Source organism: Tachyglossus aculeatus, chromosome 13 (genome assembly GCF_015852505.1).
Source record: "Tachyglossus aculeatus isolate mTacAcu1 chromosome 13, mTacAcu1.pri, whole genome shotgun sequence".
Lineage (NCBI taxonomy): Eukaryota > Metazoa > Chordata > Mammalia > Monotremata > Tachyglossidae > Tachyglossus > Tachyglossus aculeatus.
In genome coordinates this window covers 23,961,362-23,987,330 of record NC_052078.1, presented here as the reverse complement: position 1 = coordinate 23,987,330, position 25,969 = coordinate 23,961,362, and the positions used below count along the sequence as shown (strand labels likewise).

Below are 25,969 nucleotides of genomic sequence, written 5' to 3'. Positions count from 1 at the left end.
CCTACCCAACAACGGGCTTACAGTCTAGAAGGTTGGACACGGTCTGTACCACATGGGGCTCTCCGACTTAATCCCCATTTTGCAGATGAGGTAGCTGAAGAACAGAGATGTTAAGTGTCTTGTCCAAGGTCACACAGCAGACAAGCGGCAGAGATGAGGGTCTCTGTAACTACAGCTGGAGAATACTCCTCTGTGTGGAGCCAGCTACCAAGGTGAAAAGAAGACACCCAGAGGTTGAAAGGATTCTGGTCTATTCCATGGCATTTCCATGGTCAAGGGTTTTGTTGCTGGGAGGATCGAGATTCCCCACTGCGGTGGATGTCTGTCCTATAGTACAGATCCAACAATTCTCTCTAGACTGTAAGCTCGTGGTGGGCAGGGACTGTGTTTGTTTATTGTTCTGCTGTACTCTCCTAAGCGCTTAATACAGTGTCCGGTTAGGTGAGAGCATGGTACATGGTCTGACTGGCAATGACACCTCACCGAGCCAAGCATCAGCACAAAGGTGCTACAGTTCCTTTTCCCGGATAGTGCTTTTCCAAAATCAATGCAACGTGGATTGGGCTTTTGCTCTAAAAAATGCAAAAAAAAAAAATAGTAATTACGGTGTTTATTCACGTACTACACACCTAGGGCTGAGGTAGATACAGGATAATCACATCAGACAGTCCCCAGTCACACCCAGGGCTCACCCTCTAAGAGGGAGGGAGAATAGGTGTTTAATCAGGGTTTTTTTTAACAGAAGACATCCCGATAAGTTGAAGTGATTCATCCAAGGTCACCCAGCAGGCGTGTGTCAGAGGTGGGAATAGAACCCAGATCCTCTGGCTCCCAGTATTATGCTCTGACCTCTAGGCCACACTGCTTCTCTTCTCGCATGCATCTTTCTCTCTCTCCCCAAACTGACCATCCCAGTAAGGGACTTTCCTCTTCTGGGAATGACTTTCCTCATCCCGAGCTCTGTCTCCAGGCCACTTGGTGGAGGCTTGGAATGCCATCTTTTCCTCCCCTAAGCACGATGTTTCCTTCTGAGCTCCCTCTTGACTCTAAGCTCCTTGTGGGCAGGGAATGTGTCTGCTTATTATTATATTGTACTCTCCCAAGCAGTCGATACAGTGCTCTGTGCACAGTAAGAGCTCAATAAACACGATCGAATAACTGAAAGAATGAATGCCTCTAAACAGCTGCCCTCTCCCTTCCAGGCTCTGCGCATCCTCAGCTGCGAATACAAGATGGAAAATGAAACGAGACTGGTGGTGTGCGACCTAGGAAACCCCATGGTTGCTGGGACAAACGTAAGAGCGAAGCGGCCGGATTCGCTGATTTTATGTCAGTGGGTTTTAGGGGAGAGCAAACGGGAAGCGATTCGATCTGCACTCAGCATTTTCACCAACTCCAGCAGGAGCAAATGCCTTGTTTTTGGAAGGAAATGTTTGGAGAGATGAGATTGGTAGGGGTTCAGATAGTAGGGATCCTGTCTTCCTCCTCTATTGCCCTCTCCATCGATCGATCAGTTAATCATTGGTACTTATTGAGTGCTTACTGTGTTTACAGCACTGTAATAATAATAATGATAGTATTTGTTAAGCACTTACAATGTGCAAAGCACTGTTCTAAGCACTGGGGAGGATACAAGGTAATCAGGTTATCCCACATGGGGTTCACAGTCTTAATCCCCATTTTACAGATGAGTTCACTGAGGCCCAGAGAAGTTAAATGACTTGCCCAAAGTCACACAGCTGATAAGTGGTGGAGCCAGGATTAGCACCCATCACCTCTGATTCCCAAGCCCGTGCTCTTTCCATTGAGCCACGCTGCTTCTGTACTAATCGCTTCAGAGAGTACAGTACAATGGAGTTGGTAGGTGCGAAATCCACCCACCATGAGCTTACAGTCTAGAGTGGAAGACCGACGTTAATATAAATAAATAAATTACGGATACGGGCAGAAGTGCTGTGGGGCTGAGGGAGGCATGGCCATCAAGTGCTTAAAGGGCTTCGGGTTAGATGATGCAGAAGGGAGAGGGAATTGGAGAGAAGAAGGCTTACTCCAAGAAGGCCTCTCCCCAGCTTTTAGCACAGGGCTCCGTGTGCAATAAACATGATTGTTTGAGCCTCACAACCCCCAAAGGGGAATCATCTGCATCTGAAACCAGGAGTCCTGTACTGCCTCCTTTAAACTGTAAAGTCCTTGTGGGTAGGGAGAAGCAGTGTGGCATAGCGAGCAACAGCCCAGTGAAGTGACTAAAGCACGGGCCCGGGAACCAGATTCTAATCCTGCTGTGCCATCTGTTTGCTGTGTGACCTTGGGCAATCACTTCACTTCCCCGGGCATCAGTTATCTCATCTGTAAAATGGGGATTAGGACTGTGAATCCCACATGGGACAGGGACTGTGTCCAACCTGATTACCTTTTATCTACCCCAGTGCTTAGAACGGTGCTTGGCACATAATAATAATAATAATGATGGTATTTTTTAAGTGCTATGTGCAAAGTACCGTTCTGAGCACTGGGGGGATACAAGGTGATCAGGTTGTCCCACGTGGGGCTCACAGTCTTAATCCCCATTTTCCAGATGAGGGAACTGAGGCACAGAGAAGCGAAGTGACTTGCCCAAAGTCACACAGCTGACAATTGGTGGAGCCGGGATTTGAACCCAAGACTTCTGACTCCAAAGCCCGGGCCCTTTCCACTGAGCCACACTGCTTCTCTAGTAAGCGCTTAACATAGTAAGCGCTTAACAAATACCATTATCATTGTGGTATATCACAATGGTATATCAGTATCATTATTATTATTATCACGGACCATGTCTGCCAACTCTGTTGAATCGTACTCTCCCAAGCGCTTAGTACAGTTCTCTGCACACATTAGGCACTGAATAAATACCACTGGCCTCTGGACTGGACGTTCCCAATGGTGGTGTACGATAAAGCCCATTCTCACTCCAGACCGACCTCCTCTTAAACTCATTTTATGTCAGGAAAATCATTTTCCGAAAGGCGCGGGCTGCTTTGCATTTATGAGGGAGAGGAAGTCAGTGAGGGAACCGGGACAGCAGGGGGGCAGGAAGGGGTCACTTGGGTTGGGGTTCAGGTCCAAGACCCTCCCAAAGGTTGCAGAAAATTCAGTTCAAGTTCTTTGCCCCGCCTTGACCGGGCAGTCTTAGTTCAAACCTGACACTTCCTTGCTTCCTTCAAGGCTGTTGCCCTGACTGGATTGTTTCTTTTCCTTGCCCGGGCAAATTCGGTTTTCAAGGCTGGGAACTTTCCACTTGGAACACTGGGAAGAAAATAACATTCATTTCATATCTCCCCAGATCTGAATCTATAAACATGGACTTTTTACAGTTAATGTCTCAGTAGAAATAACAACTCCAAAAGTCGTAAATCAGAGGAGAAATTCTACTTCTTTGTTAAAATGGCAAACATACCGAAATCTGCAATCTTACATAAATTATGTCTAAAATTCTCTAGCGCACTCTTCAAGATTGAGGTTTGTAAGCCGTCTCTCGAGGGCCTTCGCTAAAAGTTACAGGATTGTGGAGTTTTGCTAAGACACAATTTGGATTCTCTCATTTGAAAGTCTGGGTGTGATGTCAGGTAAAGAACTTCAGTGCTTCTGGGCACTGTAATATGCAGTTTAAAGAAGTAGCTTTTACATATAGGTTTCTATTTCCTAAATGATGACAATTGCAGTATTTTTGCTAAGTCCTTACTATGTGCCAAGCACTGCACTAAGCACTGGGGTAGATACAAGAAAATCAGGTCCCACGTGAGGCTTACAGCCCATGTAGGAGGGATAACGAGTTTTGAATCCCATTTTGCAGATGAAGGAACTGAGGCACAGAAATGTTGTGACAGCCATTCTGTATATATGTTCTTATCTGTAATCTGTACACATTTGCAATTTATTTATAGTAATCCTTGTCTCCCCTCTAGACTAAAGGCTTGTGGACAGGGAATGTATCTACCAACTCTGTTATTTTGTACTCTCCCAAATAGTAATCACTCAATAAATAGGACTGATCGATTGATGACGGAGGCAGGATTAGAACTCAGGCCCTTCAACTCCCAGGCCCATGTTCTTTCCACTAGGCCCCATTGCATCTCTGAGATAATTCTTTAGTTCTTTAAAATCCTTGACTGGACTAAAAGAGCAACAACCCTGATTTTTCAAATATTGACTAAGTGAATCCAATAACAAACTCTAGTGCCAATTTCCATTATATTTTGTATTCATGGAGTGTCAGGCTATGAGGAAACTTGTCAAGCCTTCCTCCGGCCCCCTGCCTCCAGGGCGGTGATGAGGTCACTGATGCCCAGAGAAGTGAAGCGCTTGCCCAAGGTCACACAGCAGACAAATGGCAGAGCCGGGATTAGAACCCAGGTCTTTCTGACTCCCAGGCTGTTGCTCACTAACGTGTGCTTGGCATTTCAATCAATCAGTCGTATCTACTGAGAGCTTTACTATGTGCGGGTTACTGTACTGAGCGCTTGGGAGTGCACAAACAATATAACAGATACATTCTCTGCCCATAATGAGCTGCCAATTCAAGTGTCCGAAAGGAAAACTCTCACACAGTTCTTTCTTTTTTTAAATGGTATTTGTTGAGTGCTTAGTATGTGCCAAGCACTGTGCTAAGCACTGGGGTAAATATAAGATAATCAAGTTGGACACAGTACCTGCCCCACGGGGGGCTCACAGTTTTAATCCCCATTTTACAGATGAGATAACTGAGGCTCAAAGAAGTTAAGTGGTTTGCCCAAGGTCACACAACAGACGAGACTCCTAGTTTGTCTCCCCCTCTATACTGTAAGCTCACTGTGGGCAAGGAATGTATCTGTTTATTGTTATATTGTACTTTCCCAATTGCTTAGTACACAGAATAAGCACTCAATAAAGATGATTGAATACATGTGATTGAATGAACTGTAAGATGGTTGAGGGTAGGGAATATGTCTGCTATACTGAACTCTCCCAAGTGTTTAGTTCAGTGCTCTGTATATGGTAAGCGCTCAGTAAATATGACTGACTGGCTGACTGACAATTGGTAGGGCCAGGATTAGACTCGCAGGCCTGTGTTCTTTCCCCTAGGCCTCGCTGCTTCTCCCAGGCCTTGTAGTGGCCTGGTCAGAAGCTAAATGGGCGGGAGGCTGACCCAAAATGGAGTCTTTCGGTGTCTGCTGCCATTAAGACAGAGGTCTCAGATCACCCCTCACCTCTGGACTCTGGGTGTCTACAATGCTCCCCGCCTGGTGACCCCGGAGAGGTTATGGTTCCAATCCAACAGTACCATGGGAGCAGAACGCTCGCTCCAGTCTAAAATGGAAGTGGACCCCTGGGTGACCAAAGGGTGACTGGTAGGTTGGTTGAGTCTTTGGCGGTGAAGGGAGGATAAGACAGAGCAGCAGGAAAAGCTGATCCCTCTCTGATCACAGCCTCCCGATGGAGTGATACCTCCGCTGAGAGCGCTTAGAACGGTGCTTGGCACGTAGCAAGTGCTTAACAAATGCCGTCATCATCATCATCCACCTATGCCTTCTTTAGAGGGAATGATGGAGGCCAAGACTGAGTGGACTACTGAGCAATGAAAGCGGCGAATTTTGTTGCTTCCGTATTTATAATAGAAGTTCTGGGGCTTTCTAATATTTTATGAATCGGAGCCACCAAGGATTTTGAGTGTTTGAGAATCTGGTGGTATAACGGAAAGTGTCCCTGAATGATAGATCAGGAAAGTAGAACTGGCTTCAGAATAGTCTTTTAAATTTTTTTTTATTTTCCTAAATCAGATTGTTCTCAAGGCTTTAGAATATTTTTAGGTTTTTGCTTATTGCCTCTTTTGGTAGTAGAGTGGTTAGCATCTCTGTCTTCCAAACAGTTGACCTGGATTCAACTCTCAGCCAATGCAGATGAAACTCGCCCCTTTAGACTGTAAGCTCGTTGTGGGCAGGGAATGTCTGTTTATTGGTATATTATACTCTCCCAAGTGCTTAGTACAGTGTTCTGCACACAGTAAGTGCTCAATAAATACGAATGAGTGAATGAATAAAATGATCGATTCACAAGGGTGTGTTTGTGGGGCAGTCAAGCTAGCCCCCTCATAATAATGGTGGTATTTTTATAATAATAATAATAATGATAGCATTTATTAAGTGCTTACTATGTGCAAAGCACTGTTCTAAGCACTGGGGAGGTTAACAAGGTGATCAGGTTGTCCCATGGGGGGCTCACGGTCTTCGTCCCCATTTTATAGATGAGGTAACTGAAGTCCAGAGAAGTTCAGTGACTTGCCCAAAGTCACAGAGCTGACAAGTGGTGGAGCCGGGATTTGAACCCCTGACCTCTGACTCCAAAGCCCGGGCTCTTTCCACTGAGCCATGCTGCTTCTTCTAGCTTAGCACTGTACTAAGCGCTGAGGTAGATACAGGGTCATCAGGTCCCACATGGGGCTTCCAGTCGAAGTAAGAGGGAGACAAGATATTAATCCCCATTTTGCAGATGAGGAAACTGAGGCCCAGAGAGGCAAAGTGACTGGTCCAAGGTCACACAGCAGACAGATGGCGGAGCCGGGACTAGAATCCAGGTCTTCTGATTCCTGGGCCTGGACCATTTCCATTAAGAGAGCAGCAGTGTGGCTCAGTGGAAAGAGCCCGGGCTTTGGAGTCAGAGGTCGTGGGTTCAAATCCCAGCTCCGCCAATTGTCAGCTGTGTGACTTTGGGCAAGTCACTTAATTTCTCTGTGCCTCAGTTCCCTCATCTGGAAAATGGAGATGAAGACTGTGAGCCCCACATGGGACAACCTGATCACCCTGTACCCCCCAGCACTTAGAACAGTGCTTTGCACATAGTAAGCACTTAACAAATACCATTATTATTATTATTATTATGTCAGGCTGCTTAGGGGGTCAAGATGAGGAGGGCTACTCAGTCATTCAGGGTCCAGCATTCCGGCCCCCATCTACAAGAGATCAGTCTGTTCACAAACTGAACTAAGAAGGAATTAAAGAAGACTGCAAACAATGCCAGAGTCTTTGCCTCTCTTGCTGGATGGGGAAAACTTGGAACCAAAATTGACAAGGAAAGGTCGCTCCCAGGGCACAACAGAGCAAGGCAGAATTTCTTCTTCGAGTATCTGGGCAAAATGAAAGAAAGATGTCGAGCTTGCAAACATTAGAGTAATCATTGGAAACCCCAGTTGGAATTGTTTATTTTAGTTTATCTCTGAGGTTTGCTGTTGCCTTTGGAAAATTGTTTTCTTATCTCACACTTATCTCCAGTTCCAGGCCAAATTAGGCAGCAGTCTGGATCAGAATTCGTTGGTTTGTTGAACTTTTTTTCTGAGCTGAAAACCTGCCACCTCACAGATGATTTGGCTTTTTCATAAGCTACTTGAGCTTCAAATTTTCTGTAATACAATACTATGTGATGTTTGTTCAAAGTATCTGCATTTCTATTTTCCGATAGGAAATATTTCAGATATCCCAAAATTGCAAATAGCCAGTCCAGCCCTGAGCGTTTACATCAATCCACGAGATCTTACTGCGCTGTATGTGACAATACTATTAATTTTTTAAACATGATCCCTGCCTGCAAGGAGCTTTACTATCTAGTGGGGAGCTTTCAGTCTACTTTATATCTTTCAGGGACTAGAGTAGCCTCTAAGGCCCCAGAACAATGCCAGAGAAGTGACCTATTCATTTATTCATTCACTCAGTTGTATTTATCGAGCACTTATTGTGTGCAGAGCACTGTACTAAGCAATAATAAGCAGACACATTCGCTCGCCATACGAGCTGGTCAGTGATCTGAGAGGGAGTTCATTCCACACTGACCCCTCCACAGGCCTGGCTTCACAGTCCAGAGACCAGTAGCACAGTGGATAGAATATAATACTACGAGTCAGAAGGTCAGGGGTTCTAATCCTAGCACTGCTCCTTGTGTGCTGTATAACCTTGGGCAACTCCCTTCACTTCTCAGTGCCTCAGTTCCCTCATCTGTAAAATGGGATTGCGACTGAGCCAAATGTGGGACAGGGATCGTGCCCAACCTGACAAATGTGTTTCTACCCCGTGCTTAATACAGTGCCTGGCACATACTAAATGCTTCACCAATACCATATTTATTATTATTATTATAACTGTGTCTCCTCCTCTCTCCTCTTAGATCTCCCTGGGTCTCCGATTTGTTGTTCAGCGACTGGAAAATGCAAATTTCAGCATCAACTTTGATTTACACATCAGAAGGTTAGCCTTTCCCTTTGAATCCCTAGCCTGCTTCCCCCTCTTCACTCCACCTCGCCAGTAGAAGAAGGCACCCACCCTTTCTTTCGTTTTTTTCTTTCCAACTCCACAGCCTCTCACACCACTTTCTCTTTTTTCCCTTCCGTGGTTCTGAGAAATGTATTTGCCAGGATTCCCAGTTTGGATGGGTGTTGCCCTTTTTGCCCCCTACCAGAATGAAATAGAAGCCGGGAGGCATCCCTAGGGCATAGTCACTTTGAACAGGATGTGGAGATGTGGAGAGAGGGCAGAGAAGGGTGACAAACGTGAGCCTTGAGAAGAGAAGCTGTTCTGAATTGGATCCTACGAATATCATCCATTAGAAAACCATTCATTCATGCAATCGTATTTATTGAGCACGTACCGTGATGGTTCATATAAAGAGCATCTGGAGAAGAGAAGGTTCAAAAACCTTCTCAGGGTCTGAGGTGTGTTGTTGTGGGGAGAGAGGAGGACTGTGTATCCTTGGGGTCTTCTTAAGGCTGAATAAGAGGAAATGCGCCATAACTTCATGGCGCATGGTCTGGAATGGGAGACCAGAAAAGGATAAATATTTAGGGCAAAAAAATAGACACGTATTTACTGAGTGTGTTAGCCACTTACCAACCAGTTTAAAGGCAAAGAGATCCATCAATCAATCGTAGTTATTGAGCACTTCCCTGACTAAGACCACCTTTCTTCTTCTCCCACTCCCTCCTGCGTCGCCCTGAGTTGTTCCCTTTATTCATCCCCACCTCCCAGCCCCACGTACTTAGGTACATATCTGTAATTTATTTATTTATATTTATGTCCATCCCCCTGTAGACTGTAAGCTCCTTCTGGGCAGACACTGTGTCTGTTCATTCATTGATTCATTCAATTGTGTTTATTGAGTGCTTTCCGTGTGCAGAGCACTGTACTAAGTGCTTGGGAAAGTACAACGCAATAATAAGCAGTGACAATCCCTACCCACTACGAGCTCACAGTCTAGAGGCAGGGGAGGCAGACATCAGTACAAATAAACAGACATCAATGCAAATAAATAAAATTACAGATATATATCTCAGTGCTGTTCTGGGTCTGTGGGTCATTGGTATGGTATTGACGAAAGGATAGGGGAATGACAGAGTTGAGTTCAGGAGAGGAGGTGGACTTGAAGGTGTCAATTTTGTCATCTGACTCCCAAGCGGATGCTCTTTTCACTAAGCCACGCTGCTTCTCTGCTGCACTATTGCCTGCCTTTCCAGCCCCACAGCACTGAGGTATATATCTGTAATTTTATTTATTTGCATTGATGTCTGTTTATTTGTATTGATGTCTGCCTCTCCTTCCTCTAGACTGTGAGCTCGTAGTGGGCAGGGATTGTCACCGTTTATTGTTGTGTTGTACTTTCCCAAGCACTTAGTACAGTGCTCTGCACACAGAAAGCACTCAATAAACACAGATCCTCTCATCCTGAAAGCCCCGCTCTTTCCACTTGGCCACACTGCTTTTCTAGTGGAGAATGGTATCTGCACAGCCCTAGCAGAGCACAGTTGGCATGTGACATCTACACACTGCCCTCCGCCCCCACCCACAGTGAGAGCCAAGATGAAGCAGAAGTTTCCAATGAAAAGCACACGTCCTGGCTTTGGCCCGAAACAGCAGAATAGAGGATTATTTGTTTTTTGTTTTTTAGTGGTATGTGTTAAACACGTACAATGTGTCAAGAGCTGTTCTAAGCCCTGGGGTAGATACACGTTTATCAGGTTGGATGCAGTCCCTGTCCCTCCTGGGGTTCCCAGTCCAAGAGGGAGGAGGGTTGAATCCTCATTTTGTAATTGAGGAAACTGAGGCACAGAGGAGTTCAGTGACTTGCCCAAGTTTGCACAGCAAGCAATGGGAAGAGCCAGGATTAGAACCCAGGTCCCCTGACTGTCAGGCCCATGGTCTATCCAATAGGCCATGTTGCTTCTCCATGACCTTCAGCCACAGAGGGGGGGGTCATTCCCTGTGGCCTCTGTAGAAGCCACGTCGACCCGGAGAGACAGTCAGACCGGAGTCATGAGTCAACAGGATCTGAGGGAAGGTTAAATTTCCATTCTGGGGCCCAAGCCAAGCTAGATGAATTGCTGTAACCCAAACTCCACTCTTAGGGCGTCCTTCCACGGATTACCATATGGACTTCCATTCTGCAGCACTCTGATGGAATTGCTGTAGAAATAACAGACTTGGAACTCTTCTGTTCCCAAATGGCCAAGATGAGAGTCTCCTTCCTTGGATGAAATTATTTTCCGCCATTCGGTGAGGAACATTTCCAGGTGTCTTTCAGGTGACCTTGGGGCTCTGAGACTCTCCTACTGAGCTGTAGGGTTGGGAGAATCTTTTCAGGAAAGAGGCTCTGGGCAGGCCGGATAAAGAGATCAAGTGATTCAGAAAGCTCAAAGAAACTGGCAAGAAAAGAGGAAATGGGAGCTAGGGAAGAAAAGGAAGCCCACTAGTAATAGAAGATGATTGATGCATAAATAGGTTTGACTTCAGTGTGTGTCCCAGAACTGCTAGTCTGACAGTCTGCTAGTCTCTTTCGAGAGAGAGAGGGAGGGAGAGAGAGAGAGAGAAAGACAGAGAGACTGAGAGGTAATGGTATTTGTCAAGCGCTTACTATGAGAAGCAGTGTGGCTTAGTGGAAAGAGCACGGGCTTGGGAGTCATAGGTCATGTGTTCTAATCCTGGCTCTGCCACAGCTGTGTGACTTTGGACAAGTCACTTAGCTTCTCTGTGCCTCACTTACCTCATCTGTAAAATGGGGATCATCATCATCATCATCAATCGTATTTATTGAGTGCTTACTGTGTGCAGAGCACTGTACTAAGCGCTTGGGAAGAACAAATTGGCAACATATAGAGACAGTCCCTACCCAACAGTGGGCTCACAGTCTAAAATCAAGACTGTGAGCCCCACGTGGGACAATCTTTCTTTCATTCATTCATTCAATCACATTTATTGAGCACTTACTGTGTGCAGAGCACTGTGCCAAGTGCTTGGAAAGTACAATTCAGCAATAAAGAGAGAAGATCCCTGCCCACACCGGGCTGACAGTCTAGAGCTGGGAGACAGGCATCAAAACAAATAAACAGGCATCAATAATAATAATAATGATGTAAATAAATAGAATTATAGATATATACACATCAAAACAAGTAAATGGGCATTAATATAAATATATAGAATTATGGATATGTACCTATATACACAAGTGCTGGGAGGGGGTAGAGCAAAGGTCGTGAGTTGGGGCGACCCGGAGGGAAGGGGGAGCTGAGGAAAAGGGGAGCTTAGTCTGGGAAGGCCTCTTGCAGGAGGTGAGCCTTCAGTAGGGCTTTGAAGGTGGGGAAGTGCGATTGTTTGGTTGTTTTAAGGAGGGAGGGTTTTTCTAGCCAGAGGTAGGATGTGGGCCAGGGGTCGACGGCGGGACAGGTGAGAACGAGGCACAGTGAGAAGCCTGGTGGCAGAGGAGCGGAGTGTGAGGGCTGGGATATAGAAGGAGAGAAGGGAGGTGAGGTAACAGGGAGCAAGGTGATGGAGAGGTTTGAAAGCAAAAGTGAGGAGTTTTTGCTTGATAGGGAGGTTGATAGGCAACCACTGGAGATTTTTGAGGAGGGGAGTGACATGCTCAGAGCATTTCTGTAGAAAGATAATCAGGGCAGCGGAGTGAAATATAGAGTCGGGAGTGACAGGAGGTTGGGAGGTCAGAAAGGAGGCTGATGCTGAAATCCAGTCGGGATAGGATGAGTGATTGTAGCCTTGTGGCACACTCACAGCTAATGGGGGAGAGGAGGAAGAAGAGTGAGGAAAGGAGACTGAAAAGAAGTTGTCAGAGAGGTGGGAAGAGAAGTAGGAGTGTACCGTGGTGGTGAATCCTAACCTGGAGAACGTTTTTAGAAGGCAACAGTACGAAGGCTGCAAAGAGACTAAAATGGATCAGAAAGTTGATGTGGCCTCTGGATTTGATGTTGATGAGGAGAAGATCGATGAAGACCTTAGTGGGAGCAAAATCCAAATTGTGAAGGTCAAGAAGAGAGTTAGCCAAGAGGAAATGGATCCAGGATTAGATGTCCCTCAGGGTTTTGGGAGGGTAGAGTGACCAAGAAAGAAAAAGGGCAGTAGAAAGTAATAGGGTTGGCTGCCCTTTTGCACTAGAGCAAAGCAATGTCAGTGGACAGCTAAGCCACCGCTCCCTTCTGGGGTAATTACAGTTTAATTCCCAAAGTTAAAGGTTGTCTATTCACTGCCAGCTTAGACCCAGCAAGTCTCCTTCAAGTCAGAATTCCTTAGTTCTCAGGGGCTAGTCCTGGTCTTGGAAAAAATCCTTCTGTTTAACTGATGTTCTCCAGATGGAATGGCAATAAAGTAGTTCAGCATTAGGGACTCAGCATGGGGAATGAGCCCTGGGCTTGTTCACAGGCCGGGGAAGAAAAGGGGTCATGTGTTTGCTCACCCTGTCCTTTATGGGTATTTCCAGCGTGGGTGAGCAACCAGGGCCTGAAAAAGGAACAGGAGAGCTCCCCAAAGCCCTGTCCAGTAATTGTTTTCTTCCTCCTCAGAGATCTTTCTGCTGGATTTTATTAGATTTTCCTCTGCAACCAATTGGGAGGACTTTGGAAACAACCTGTTTACTGTGAGCCCAAACCTGTTTGTATGAGCCCTGAGCTAATGCTCTTCAGGCAGAATCAGAACGAGGCCTCAGGTAGACGTTTAGACTCCGTGAGGCGAGAAGAAGCCCCCTGACATGGTTGCTGGGTGTCAAAAGCAGACCGGGAAATTGCAGAGTCAGAATGGTGTGTTGATTCCTAAAATGATAATAATAATTGTGGCATTTGTTAAGCGCTTACATTACATTACATTACATTTGCTCGTTACATTAATGAGCAAATCGGGTTGGACAACGCCCCTGTCCCACGTGGGGCTCACAATCTCGATCCCCATTTTACAGATGAGGTCCAGAGAAGTGAAGTGACTTGCCTAAGGTGACCCAGCAGGCAAATGGTGCAGCCGGGATTAGAACCCATGACCTTCTGATTTCCAGGCCCCAGTTCTATCCACTACGCCATACTGCTTCTCGATGCTCCCTGGGACCACCCTGATAGTTCGGGCAGCAGATATTCATTCATTCATTCATTCAATAGTATTTATTGAGCGCTTACTGTGTGCAGAGCAGTGTACTAAGCACTTGGGAAGTACAAGTTGGCAACATATAGAGACGGTCCCTACCCAACAACGGGCTCACAGTCTAGATATGGTTTGACCAACGCTTTAATCAGATGAACCACGCTGCATTTTCTCTAATTCTTCTATTCCTTTCATTTCTTCATCCGCCCTCTTTCTGTTACAGCAGGGAAGCAGTGTGGCACAGTGGAAAGAGCATGGGCTTTGGAATCAGAGATCAGGGGTTCAAATCTCAAATCCACCAACTGTCATCTGTGTGACTTTGGGCAAGTCACTTCTCTTCTCTGTGCCTCAGTTATCTATCTCATCTGTAAAATGGGGATTAAAACTGTGAGCTCCCCGAAGGACAACCTGATCACCTTGTAACCTCTCCAGTGCTTAGAACAATGCTTTGCACATAGTAAGCACTTAACAAATATCATCATTATTATTATTATTACCAGGGCCATTTTTTTTTCCAAATTATTCTTTAGTTGAGAAAATACCCACCAATTTGAGTGATCTCGCCGTTGTTAAAAATATTCCTAAACTTTTGTTCCGACCTTCTGGCTGACTGCACAGATTTCTCCTGGGTTTTCTGCTCTAGGAAAGGTCCAGAATTGCTTGAACCCGGGACCTCAAGAACAGCTGGTTCCCCGGCAATTTCAGGAACATTCACATTTCAGTTTGCCTGTGTTAGAGGGTGGTCTCTGTTATTTTAAATCAAAGATGGATACATTCTCCAGCCTAACTTTTTGCTAGATGCTAATAGCGAGAATGTCTGAAGCTTTTTTAAAAGCCAAATCATTCCGGTGCACCGTATACTCTCTAAATAACCTGGTTGTCCTTGTATTTCAGCTCCAACAAAGATCACCCGCAGAGCAATTTCGTGAGTGTGCAAATCGACATCAGTGCTGCTGCCCAAGTAGAGCTGAGAGGGTAAGTACTGATTTAACTATTGGGAAGGCACTTTTGCTAGGAAAAGCAGCGTGGCTCAGTGGAAAGAGCCTGGGTTTGGGAGTCAGAGGTCGTGGGTTCTAATCCTGACTCCGCCACATGTCTGCTGCATGACCTTGGTCTTGTCACTTCACTTCTCTGAGCCTCAGTTCCCTCATCTGTAAAATGGGGATGAAGACTATGAGTCCCACACGGGACAACCTGATCACCTTGTATCCCCCCAGTGCTTAGAACAGTGCTTCACACATAGTAAGTGCTTAACAAATGCCATTATTATTATTATTATTTCCTATTGGGGAATTTACTAACTTTTGTATTTTGACCTGAATTTAGCAATCCCCTACTGACCATCAGAGTCTTGTGCATGATAAGCACTCAATAAATATGACTGAATGAATGAATGAATGAGGAAATTAAGGCAAAGAGAAGTTAAGTAATTTGACCAAGGTCATAGAACAGGCACGTGTTCTCCCTCCTCTTTAGACTGTGAGCCCCACGTGGCTCCTGATTAACTTCTACTTACCCCAGCGCTTAGTACAGTTCCCGATTCACAGCAAGATCTTGACAAATACCACAATCGTTATTAAGAGGCAGGGGCAGGATTTGAATCCAGGTCCTCTGGCTTGCAGGCCTGTGCTATTTCCACTAAGCCATGCTGCTTCACAAGTCCAGGCAAGTCTCCTCTTACGTGGAGAGCTGCATTTCCTGCTAAAACACCACACTAAAAGAAATCTCACTTTGCAATCCTTCCTTTTTGACTTTTCTATGTGCCCAGCTGTTTCTACCCAGTTAGATCTCTACTGTGGGAAGAACATCCCTAAATTTCCTAAGAGCATTCTTTCCAGAATACACGGTGAAGGCACGTGTTATGGCGGACCTGACTATTAAAAATAATAATAATAATAATGATGGCATTTGTTAAGCGCTTCCTATATGCAAAATACTGTTCTGAGTGTTGGGGAGGTTACAAGGTGATCAGGTTGTCCCACGGGGGGCTCACAGTCTTCATCCCCATTTTACAGTTGAGGTAACTGAGGCCCAGAGAAGTTAAGTGACTTGCCCAAAGTCACACAGCTGACAGTTGGCAGAGCTGGGATTTGAACCCATAACCTCTGACTCCAAAGCCCGTGCTCTTACCACTGAGCCACGCTGCTTCCCAACAGAGATCCTAAATTAATCGGTTTCTTCAGTTGCAAAACCGGAGCCTGAAACCCCATCCGGGTGGTCAGACTGTGGGGGTGGAGGGCTGGCAATCAACTCCCAGTACACTTCCTCCACTCCTGCATATGTGCAGTGAATCAATCAATCAATTAATCAATGATGTTTATTGGGTCCTTACTGTATGCTCTAAGTGCTTGGGGAAATACAATATAACAGAGTAGGTAGACATTCTCTGGGTCTATAATCAGCTTAGAGTCTGCGGGGGTGGCCGGCTGTAAGCTCCTCCAGACTGTAAGCTTGTTGTGGGCAGATAAATTGTTTACCGTTATATTGTACTCTCCCAAGCACTTAGTACAGTGCTCTGCATGCAGGAAGAGCTCAGTAAATATGATTGAATGAAAGCGCCATTGGGAGAAATCCAGGCATCAGGTCAACTTCAGCCAATTGCAATTCATCTTTACTTGCTATAACTCTGTTCTGCCTTTCACTCAGCTATGGTGATGCCTATGCCTATTGCTCCCACTAACTCAGTGCCTCCAGCGCTTAGTACAGTACCTGGCACATAGTAAGTTCTTTACAAATACAATAATTATTATTATTTCAGACTTTCAGAACCCTCCTCACACTAACAGTGCCTCCACTTCCCCCACTCTCACCTCAATAACGAAATTGAAGCCATCGGGCATGAGCTCCCTTAAATCTTCCCCTCATCTCTGCCAGCTCCCTCCCACCCTGACTTTCTCATCCCCCAGTTTTCTAAATCTACGTACCTTCATCGGTGTCCACGAATCCATCCTTTCTCTTCTTCTTAATAATAATAATAATGGTATTTGTTAAGCACTTACTATGTGCAAAGCACTGTTCTAAGCGCTTAAAACACTAGGATGTACTCTTCATTCATTCTTTCATTCAGTTGTATTTATTGAGCACTTACCGTGTGCAGAGCACTGCACTAAGCTCTTGGGAAAGTACAATGCAACAATAAACAGTGGCATTCCCTGCCCACAACAAGCTTAAAGTTCTTCTCATAGGCGTGAGAAGCAGCGTGGCCTAGTGGAACGATTGCAAGCTTGGACGTCAGAGGACCTGGGATTTAATCCTGGCTCCACCACTGGTCTGCTGTGTGACCTTGGGAAAGTCACAACTTCTCTGTGCCTCAGTTTCCTCACCTGTAAAATGAGGGTTAAATCCAGCTCCCTCCAGTTTAGACTGAGAGTCCCAGGGAAAGCTTCTTGGAGGAGATGTGCCTTCAGTAAGGCTTTGCATTCGGGAGAGTAGTTGTCTGCCGGATATGAGGAGGGAGGGCATTCCAGGCCAGAGGCAGCCTGACAGAAAGGCTGAGGTTTGGCAAAAAGACTACATTTGGGTAGCCCTCACACATCTGATCTTGGATAAAGTCCTTGACCTTCTTCAGTCTCTACATCATCACAAGCCCATGGGGGCCAGAAACCCTTTCTTCTCGGTCCACTGAGCATCCAATCAATCCTGCTTAGCAGGATTTCAGGAAGGTTATTTCACTAGCTCAATCCCAAACCTTCCCCTGACTGTGGAGGCAGTAACCATAATAATAACTGTGGTTTCTGTTAAGCACTTACTAGTGCCAGGCACTGTACTAAGTGCTGGGGTGGGTATGAGGTAATCGGGTTGGACACAGTCCCTGTCCCACAAAGGGCTCACAGTCTTACTCCCCATTTTCCAGATGAGGTAACTGAGGCCCAGAGAAGCGAAGTGACTTGTTCAAGGTCACACAGCAGGCATGTGGCGGAGCCGGGATTGGTACCCGTGACTTTCTGATTCCCAGGCCTGTGCTGTATCCGCTAAGTTCACACATTAGCCTTGAACTGCCATCTCATGGACCACTGGGGTGTGATCCCCATGTGGGACGGGACCTGTTGTCTGACCCGATTAATATCTGCCTACCCCAGCGCTTAGTATAGTGTTTGCCACCTAGGAATCCCTTAACAAAGGTCATCATCATCATTAGCCACCCTTTAGATGAACGGGGAAGGGGTCAAGGAGATTTCTCTAGCACCTATGAAGGTGAGCATAGCTGTCCTTTCTAGATCCGTTTTAAGACTTCTACAGTCATCCAGTACCATTTCTTCACCCCTGACACAGAATCCTTTCTGTTCCAGTGTGTCCCACCCACCCCAGGTTGTTCTTCCTGTTCCAGAATGGGAGCCTGTACAGGATCCCCAAGAGGAAGAGGACGTTGGTCCCCTGGTCGAGCACGTATATGAGGTAACTACTGTGTTTCGAAGGAGGCCTCCCTTCAGGCCCCAGTGAGCCACTGGCTTACCAGAGGCCTGTGTGGTTCAATTGACCTTGGGAGTGAGAATGCTCAAGGGATGGGAAAACTAAGCCATTCGGGAGAAATGGGAATCTCATTTTTCTAAAAATCATCTCTAGAACGGCAATTCCACAGTCTTCTGCTTGGGGAAATTCCCAATTTTGGTGAATACGCTGAAATGCGTCTGGTAATTCTGTGGTATCATACTCTCCCGAGTTCTTAATACAGTGCTCTGCACTTTGTAAGCACTCGGTAAATACTGCTGATTGATTGAAATGGAAAGTCACAGGGTGAGAAATTTGAGATGAGGCTCAAATTCAGGCATTTTACATCAACATTACACTTCACGAAACACCCGATAGAAGCAGCACTGTCTTTTCGGTCAATTGCTCAGTAGGTTTTTAGAAAAGAAAGCCTACTACCCCGAGTTCGGTGTCATTACTGGATCAGCGCCGTATACCCACCCAGCCCGGCACCGTGTCTCCAACACAAATATCCCAATTCTCAGCTGTGTTCTGGGTTGCCTTTCTGGTCAACTTTCCTCATGCATAAGCGAATCATTTAACATTTCTAATTTTCCCCTCTCGGAAGAAGGATGAAAGGCTTCTTTTCCCTCAGAAGACCCCAGTAAATTGAATGCAGCATGTGTTTCTCGTAAGCCTCTAAGGGCAAGATCTGTGTCGAAAGTATCTGTCTCCGGGGGTGGGCGGGGGAGACGGTCCCTTAGGCTCAGTTTGGCCTTGCCCAATGAGCCCGGGGAAGGAAGTGAACGGAACTGGGCCTACCTGAGGGAATAAGGTTGGGGTTCCTTCCTGCAGGCGTGTGTGTGTGTGTGTGAGAGAGAGAGAGCCACACACACACATATGGTAGCAATTCTCAAGTCAGTAGTTGAGAAAGGATAGGCTGCATGAATGGGGGGAAGGAGCTGGGGAAGATTCCCCCGCCTAGACCCTCAAACTGAAATTAGCCCAAAATAGCCCGGTGACCCAGTGATTTTAGGATATTATCGAGGTGGAGAGTTCTGGAAGGGCAGACTGGGAAGGTCACAGGTTTACCCGAACCTTCCCCTTCCCCGGGCTGAAAGCTGCTCTGGCCTGCTACGTGGTTCATTCAGATTCTTTCCACATTCATATTCCAGTTGACGGAAACATTCCCTGTGGAATCCGTACCTGGGTTTCTTTGTACATTTAAAAAGTCGATTGGCCCTCTGCGCCCTGCTTTTTAACATCTTTCCTTGGTTCAAGGATGGCTCGATGACTTCTTCTTTATCTTGCAGCTGTACAATGTCGGTCCAAGCGCCGTGAGCGCTACCGTCCTGGAGGTGGGCTGGCCGATCTCTAACCGAGACGAATTTCTCCTCTACATTTTCGCTCTCCAGACTCTTGGCCCTATGCAGTGCCAAGCAAACCCTGCAATCAACTCCAAGCATATAAAGGTAGGAAACGACTTCTGTGGTGAGTGACAGCTCTTTGAAGACACAGAACTGCAAAGCCAGGAACCCAGGGCTCATTCCCCAAGATGTAGCTCTGGAACACACAGAGATCATTTATCCTTGACATTCCTTTCTGGGGTGATAATAATGATACTTGTGGTATTTATAAAACGCTTATCATGTGCCAGGTTCTGTACTAAGCACCGGGGCAGATATAAGTGGGCTGGACACAGTCTCTATCCTCCATAGGGCTCACAGTCCTAACCCCCATTTTACAGAGGATGTAAGTGAGGCCCAGAGAGGTGAAGTGACTTGCCCAAAGTCACACAGCAAACAAGTAGTGGAGCCGTGATTAGAACCCAGGCCCTTCTGACTCCTAGGCCTGTGCTTTATCCGCTAGGCCACACAATGAAAACTGATTTAGTGTGAAATTCTGCCTTGACTGTGTTCCCCTCAGGTGTACAAACAGCCTCAAATATCCCTCAAGGTGAGAAATCAATGGGGAAAACCGGTATGAAAATGTACTGAATTGTGGTTAAAGAGCCTGGATTCCTTGCCAGAATGTTTTCCTTCACTGGCCCTGGCAGGCCCCAGGATTCATTTATTCATTCAACCGTATTTATTGAGCACTTACTGTGTGCAGAGAACTGTGCTAAGCGTTTGGAAAGTACAATTTGACAACAGATAGAGAGAGTCCCCTCTGGCTCAGGGGACGGGTCTGGGAATCAGAGGACCTGGGTTCTAATCCCAGATCTGCCATTTGCCTGCTGTGTGACCTTAGATAAGTCTCTTCACTTCTCTGTGCCTCAGTTACCTCATCTGTAAAATGGGGATTAAGACTGTGAACCCTACGTGGGACAGGAACTGTGTTCAACCTATCTTGTACCTACAGCCATGCTTAGTACTGTGCCTGACTCATAGTAAGCACTTAAGTACCATTAAAAAAAATTAAGTTTGGATCCCAGAGCCGGGGGGTGGGACCGCCATAAGAGCCATTCCAGGTAATTCTGTGACCCTGGTTGAGGCGGTGTGACACTGACATTATCTGGAGTTACAGTTTGGCGGAAAGTTCCCGTCCAGGAAATTGGGGGCAAGGAGAGATCTGAGCCAACAGCCGGCCTTCCCCTTTCCATCTAGGGATACTGGACCTGGAAGGAAAGTCTTTTGGTTTTCCCCAGTTCTTCCGCCTCGCCATTTTTCCACAGTCAATAGTTGCCAAGGTCAGAAGCAGGAGTGGAGAGGTTCTCTAGCCCCTCTGTGACTCAACCTCAGTGCAGACCTCCCCTCATAACTTCCCCGTTAGTGTTCTGTGGCAACTGAACTTCCTTAATTGAAGCAATCCTCTCCCCCACCATCCCATGGGCCCGGCTATTTCCTGTGTCCCTGACCTCCTCTTCTACTTCCACCCAGCCCACACATTTCGCTCCTGAAAAACTAACCTCCTCACTTTACTTTGATCTCGTCTATCTCACCGCCAACCTCTCGCCCACGTCCTGCCTCTGTCCTTCCTCATATCCGACTGAAAATGACTCTTCCCCTTCTTTCAAGCCTTATTGACAGCACATCTCCAGCAAGAGGCTTTCCCTGACTAAGCCCTCCTTTCCTCTTCTCCCACTCCTTTAATTCATCCCCCGTCCCAGCCCCGCAGCACTTACGTACACATCTGTAATTTATTAATATTAATATCTGTCTCTGCCTCCAGATGGTAAGCTCATTGTGGGCAGGGTATATGTCTGTTTATTGTTGTAACGTACTCTCCCAAGTGCTTAGTACAGTGCTCTGCACACAGTACGTGCTTAATAAATACAACTGACTGACTGAGGACATGCTCTCCTAGGGGACCTCAGTACCATCACCTACTATGCACATAGTAAGTGTTCAATAAATACCACTGATTGATCGATAGTAGCTGAGGTTTAAAGATGTTACCAGTTTTATTTCAAGTCATTAAAAAAAATTTGGTGTAATCCCAGTTAATCCCTACAGTTGCGCCGTACCTGTTGTTGCCACTGTACTTCCCGCTTCACCAATTCCCGCTCCTTTCCCCTCTTCCCTTCCCTGTCCACCCTGGAACAACCCCATTCCATCCTCTCTCTTCCCTTATTCCCCATCCTTCCTCTCTAAGGACCCTTTGTGAGAAGCTCCTTGAGCACAGAACCATTTATGAGCACTAAATAAAAGAAAAATACAAAATAAATAAAGGCAGACTATTCAAAAATTAAAATTTCAAATAAAACTTGGGGCTGAGGGGTTCACTCGGTAAGTCAGTCAATCTTATTTATTAAGCGCTTACTATGTGCAGAGTACCGTACTAAGCACTTGGGAGAGTAACTATGGCACTTAACTGCGACATTTGTTAAGCATTTACTATGTTCCAGGCACTGTACTAAGCACTAGGGTGGATACAAGCAAGTTGGACAGGACATGGTCCCTGTCCCATGTGGGGCTCACGGTCTCAATCCCCTTTTTACAGATGAGGTACGGAAAAGTGAAGTGACTTGCCCAGGGTCACACAGCAGACAAGTAGTGGAGCCGGGATTAGAACCTATGACCTTCTGATTCCCAGGCAAATGCTTTATCCAATAGGCCCTGCTGCTTCTCAATGCGCTTTAGCAATAAGCAATACAGTACAATATGAACAATAAACAGACACATTCCCTGTCCACAATGAGTTTACCATCTAGCACAGAACAGCTGCTGGTCAGCCCCGGGGGACTGGGGCGGAAGGGAAAGTTAGAAAACCAGACGTTGGCTATGAACTCTTTTCCTGTATCGGCCGAATGGCCAACTGACAATCCCATCTCAGTCCCTCACTCCTTGGAGAAGACTGCTTGTCTTTCAGATCCTCTGATGCATCCATTAACACTTGGCTCCTGGCCTTAGGCCCCTTCCAACCCTCCCACAACAAGCACATTATTTCCCGGGGAAACGTGAACCGGAAAGCAAATTTTGCCTCTTTTGGAACTGTTCCTCCCAAAGGGTGTCAAGGGGAAAGGTAGAATGGGTCAGAAGTGGGGTCCCGGGAGGTCAGCAAGGGTCAGGCATCCTTGGGGTGCCCAAAACCCAACACCCGTCCCCGAGCTGAGTTTTGCATATGGGCGAATCACAGCCTTTCTGTGATGTCTGGAAGAATGGTTCAGCTCTGTCACATCAAACAGCCCTGCTAAATCACTTGCAGCCACTGGCTTGTAGTCTTCAGTGATTTAATTGTGTTTGTATTTAATTGTGTTGGAAAACACAGCGGGGCTCCAATGTGCCCGACTACAATGCTGTTGTAGTTCAAAAAAGAGACAAAGGGCTGGAAGAAATAACAGCACAAAAGGAGAGAGGAAATTCTCCCTCCCTCGTCCTTCCTTCAACACACGCTCACACAGAATCTCCATGGCCACCTGAAAAGAAAACCGTTACCGCAGCCTCTTTGCAAAGTTTAAGCATGGCATTTTTAAATAAAAAACACTCAGCCATCATAGACATTTTGGGAAAGGAAATTGTCCGAGTAGCCACGGGAACTAACCTCAGAAGAAGCGCTAGCAAATGCCCAGCTGTTCTGGGTTCCATCATTCATTCATTTATACAATCATATTTATTGAGCGCTTACTGTGTGCAAAGCACTGTACTGAGCATCATGAGCCCTCAGCCTTTGCTCTGGCTTTTTCTTCCCTGGGGCAGGGGTCACATTCTCACCACTGAACCATCGCACTGGCTCTGTTGAAGTACAGCAAACTGAGTTTTAGGGACACAAGGGATGTATATGCCGCATAACTCATCCTTTATGAAGAAGTAACAGGGCATCTGTATTACCCCAGATGAGTGGCAAAATGACTTCTCTAAAAATGAAAGTCCTCCATTTCCTTTCCCTTTGCCCTTCTTTTAAACAATTTGGCCTTTTACAGGACAAAGGCATAGTGTAGAGGAACAGATCTTCAAATGTTAAATATGGAGCACTGAAGAATGGACGTGATGTCTTGCATGTATATTCTGGGGTGAATTCATATCTGTTTCAGTTAGAGATTGCAAGAGTCTTTGCCTCTGTAGAGGAAAACCTTTAATTTAAAAATCTTAGTTCCATCCCATACTTTTCCTCGTGTAGTTCGTGCCATGGACTCCATGTTGGCTCTAGCTCTGCTCAATTTTACAGTTATCTATCAAGAAGGGATATTTATTAATAATAATAACAATAATGATGATGGCATTTATTAAGCACTTACTATGTGCAAATTTATTGAGTGTTTACTACTGAGCATTTGGGAGAATATGATACAACTGAGTTGGCAGACACGATCCCTGCTCTGAAGGAGTTTACAGCTCTTATTCACTTGTGGCCGTAATCAACCAGACATTCCTTACCACCCAGATTCACCTCACGGTACTCGGTAATAGAGGAACCCACTTTACAAAATAGCAAAAAAAAATCTGCTTTAAAGACTGGACATGAGAATTGTGGAGCTGACTGTGAGATGGTGTCCATTCACTTAATCCGAGTGGGCTCTACAAACCAGGCCATTTGAAAACTAAATTCTGAATTCATAATAGTAACAATATTAATCGAGTTGGACACAGCACCTGTCCCACGTGGGGCTCACAGCCTCAATCCCCATTTTACAGATGAGATAACAGGTACAGAGAAGTGAAGTGATTTGCCCAGCAGACAAGTGGTGGAGCCGGGACTAGAAATCATGACTTTCTAACTCCCAAACCAGTGCTCTATCCACTATGACATGCTGCTTCTCACTGAGTTCTGAGGTCAGAGCAGTTGAAGATCTGGCTAGCTAGAGCTCCGCACTTATGTCTCACTGCCTGCATCAGCACAGAATACACCAAACTTCAGGACTAAAGAAGATAATAATAATGATGGCATTTGTTCAGTGCTTACTCTGGGCCAGGCATTGTTCTAAGCACTGGGATAGATACAAGATATGGAATAGATACAGTCTTAATCCCCATTTTACAGACGAGGGAACTGGGGTACGGAGAAGTTAAGGGACTTGTCCAAGGTCACACAGCAGACAGGTGGCAGAGCCGGGATTAGAACCCAGGTCTTTCTTCTTCCCAGGCCCGTGTGCTATCCATACAGTTCTCTGCACATAGTAAGCGCTCAATAAATACGATTGAATGAATTAGGCCATGTTGCTCTGCAAGATCAATAAGTCAATCAATCAGTGGGATTTATTGAGTACTTACCGTGAAGCAGCATGTCTTAGTGGAAAGAGCATAGGCTTGGGTTCTAAACCCCGCTCTGCCACTTGTCAGCCGTGTGACTCTAAGTCGCTTAACTTCTCTGTGCCTCAGTTACCTCATCTGTAAAATGGGAATGAAGACTGTGAGCCCCACGTGGGGCAACCTGATTACCTTGTATCTACCCCAGCGTTTAGAACAGTGCTCATAGTAAGCGTTTAGCAAATACCATCATTAGTACCATGTTCAGAGCACTGTACTAAGCACTTGGAAGAGTACAACATGAGTCGGTCGACAGTTTCCCTGCCCACAGCGAGCTTGCGTGAGGGAATTCTGTTTCTTAAAACACTGACTGAGACTCAAAATGTAGCTCGTTACACGGGCTTGGGGATTAGAGTCCAGTGCTTGGTACAATGCCTGGCACATAGTAAGAACTTAATAAATGCCATAATTATTATTACGATCGTTCATCTGAGGAGGGCTGGAACATGTAAAGTTGGCTGGAGAAGGTAAAACTGGACTGACGCAGGATAACTTGTTTGGGAATGGCTGAAGTTTGCTCCCTCGTGACCCTGTCATAGAGACCGAGGAAGAATGAGAGAGATGGAGACAGAGAAAAAGAGAGTTCTTCGTCTATGCTCATTTGTGTTGAAACAATCTTGACGATTTCTCTTGGCCATATGTAGGGTTTTGATGATTGCCTGCTAATTGATATTCATTCAGTCGTATTTATTGAGTGCTTATTGTGTACAGAGCACTGCACTAAGTGCTTGATATCATGTTGTCTCTATTGGGGATTGGGGTTTGATTTCCATCTTTCAACAGGGCAGTTGGGATTTTGCTGCAGAGCTCTTTTTGGATGTCTTCATCCTTCAGGAGCTTAACGCTTAGGTGTCTTTGTTGGTTTGGAAGTCACTTTTTTATAGTATTTGTTAAGCGCTTACTACATGCCAGGCACTGTTCTAAGCTCTAAGCTAATCAGGTTGGACACAGTTCTTGTCCCACACAGGGCTCGCAGTCTTAATCCCCATTTTACAGATGAAGGAATTGAGGCATTAGAGAAGGTAAGAGACTTGCCCAAGGTCACACAGCAGGCGAGTGGCAGAGCCGGGATTAGAATCCAGGTCCTTCTGATTCCCAGGCCCATGCATCATCAACTAGATTCTAATAATAATGATGGCATTTATTAAGTGCTTACTACGTGCAAAGCGCCGTTCTAAGCACTGGGGAGGTTATCAGGTGACCAGTTTGTCCCATGGGGGGCTCACAGTCTTAATCCCCATTTTACAGATGAGGTAACTGTGGCACAGAGAAGTTAAGTGACTTGCCCAAAGTCACACAGCTGACAATCGGTGGAGCCGGGGTTTGAACCCATGACCTCTGACTCCAGAGCCCGGGCTCTTTCCACTGAGCCATGCTGCTTCTCTAGACCGTAAGCTCACCGCAGACAAGGAACACATCTACCAACTCTGTTTTATCCTACTCTCCCAAGTGCTCCATACAGTGCTCTGC

The 25,969-nt window shown here is 46.0% G+C and overlaps 1 protein-coding gene across 1 annotated transcript in view; it reads left to right on the top strand.

Moving 5' to 3' along the window:
* ITGA8 (integrin subunit alpha 8) overlaps positions 1-25,969 on the top strand; it is a 107,705-nt gene that overhangs the window by 55,379 nt on the left and 26,357 nt on the right. Inside the window, exons 21-25 of the mRNA XM_038755834.1 lie at positions 1,203-1,295; positions 8,167-8,246; positions 14,301-14,381; positions 17,696-17,801; positions 19,127-19,285. Coding sequence (XP_038611762.1) covers positions 1,203-1,295; positions 8,167-8,246; positions 14,301-14,381; positions 17,696-17,801; positions 19,127-19,285 — 519 coding nt within the window. The remainder of the gene's footprint in view (positions 1-1,202; positions 1,296-8,166; positions 8,247-14,300; positions 14,382-17,695; positions 17,802-19,126; positions 19,286-25,969) is intronic.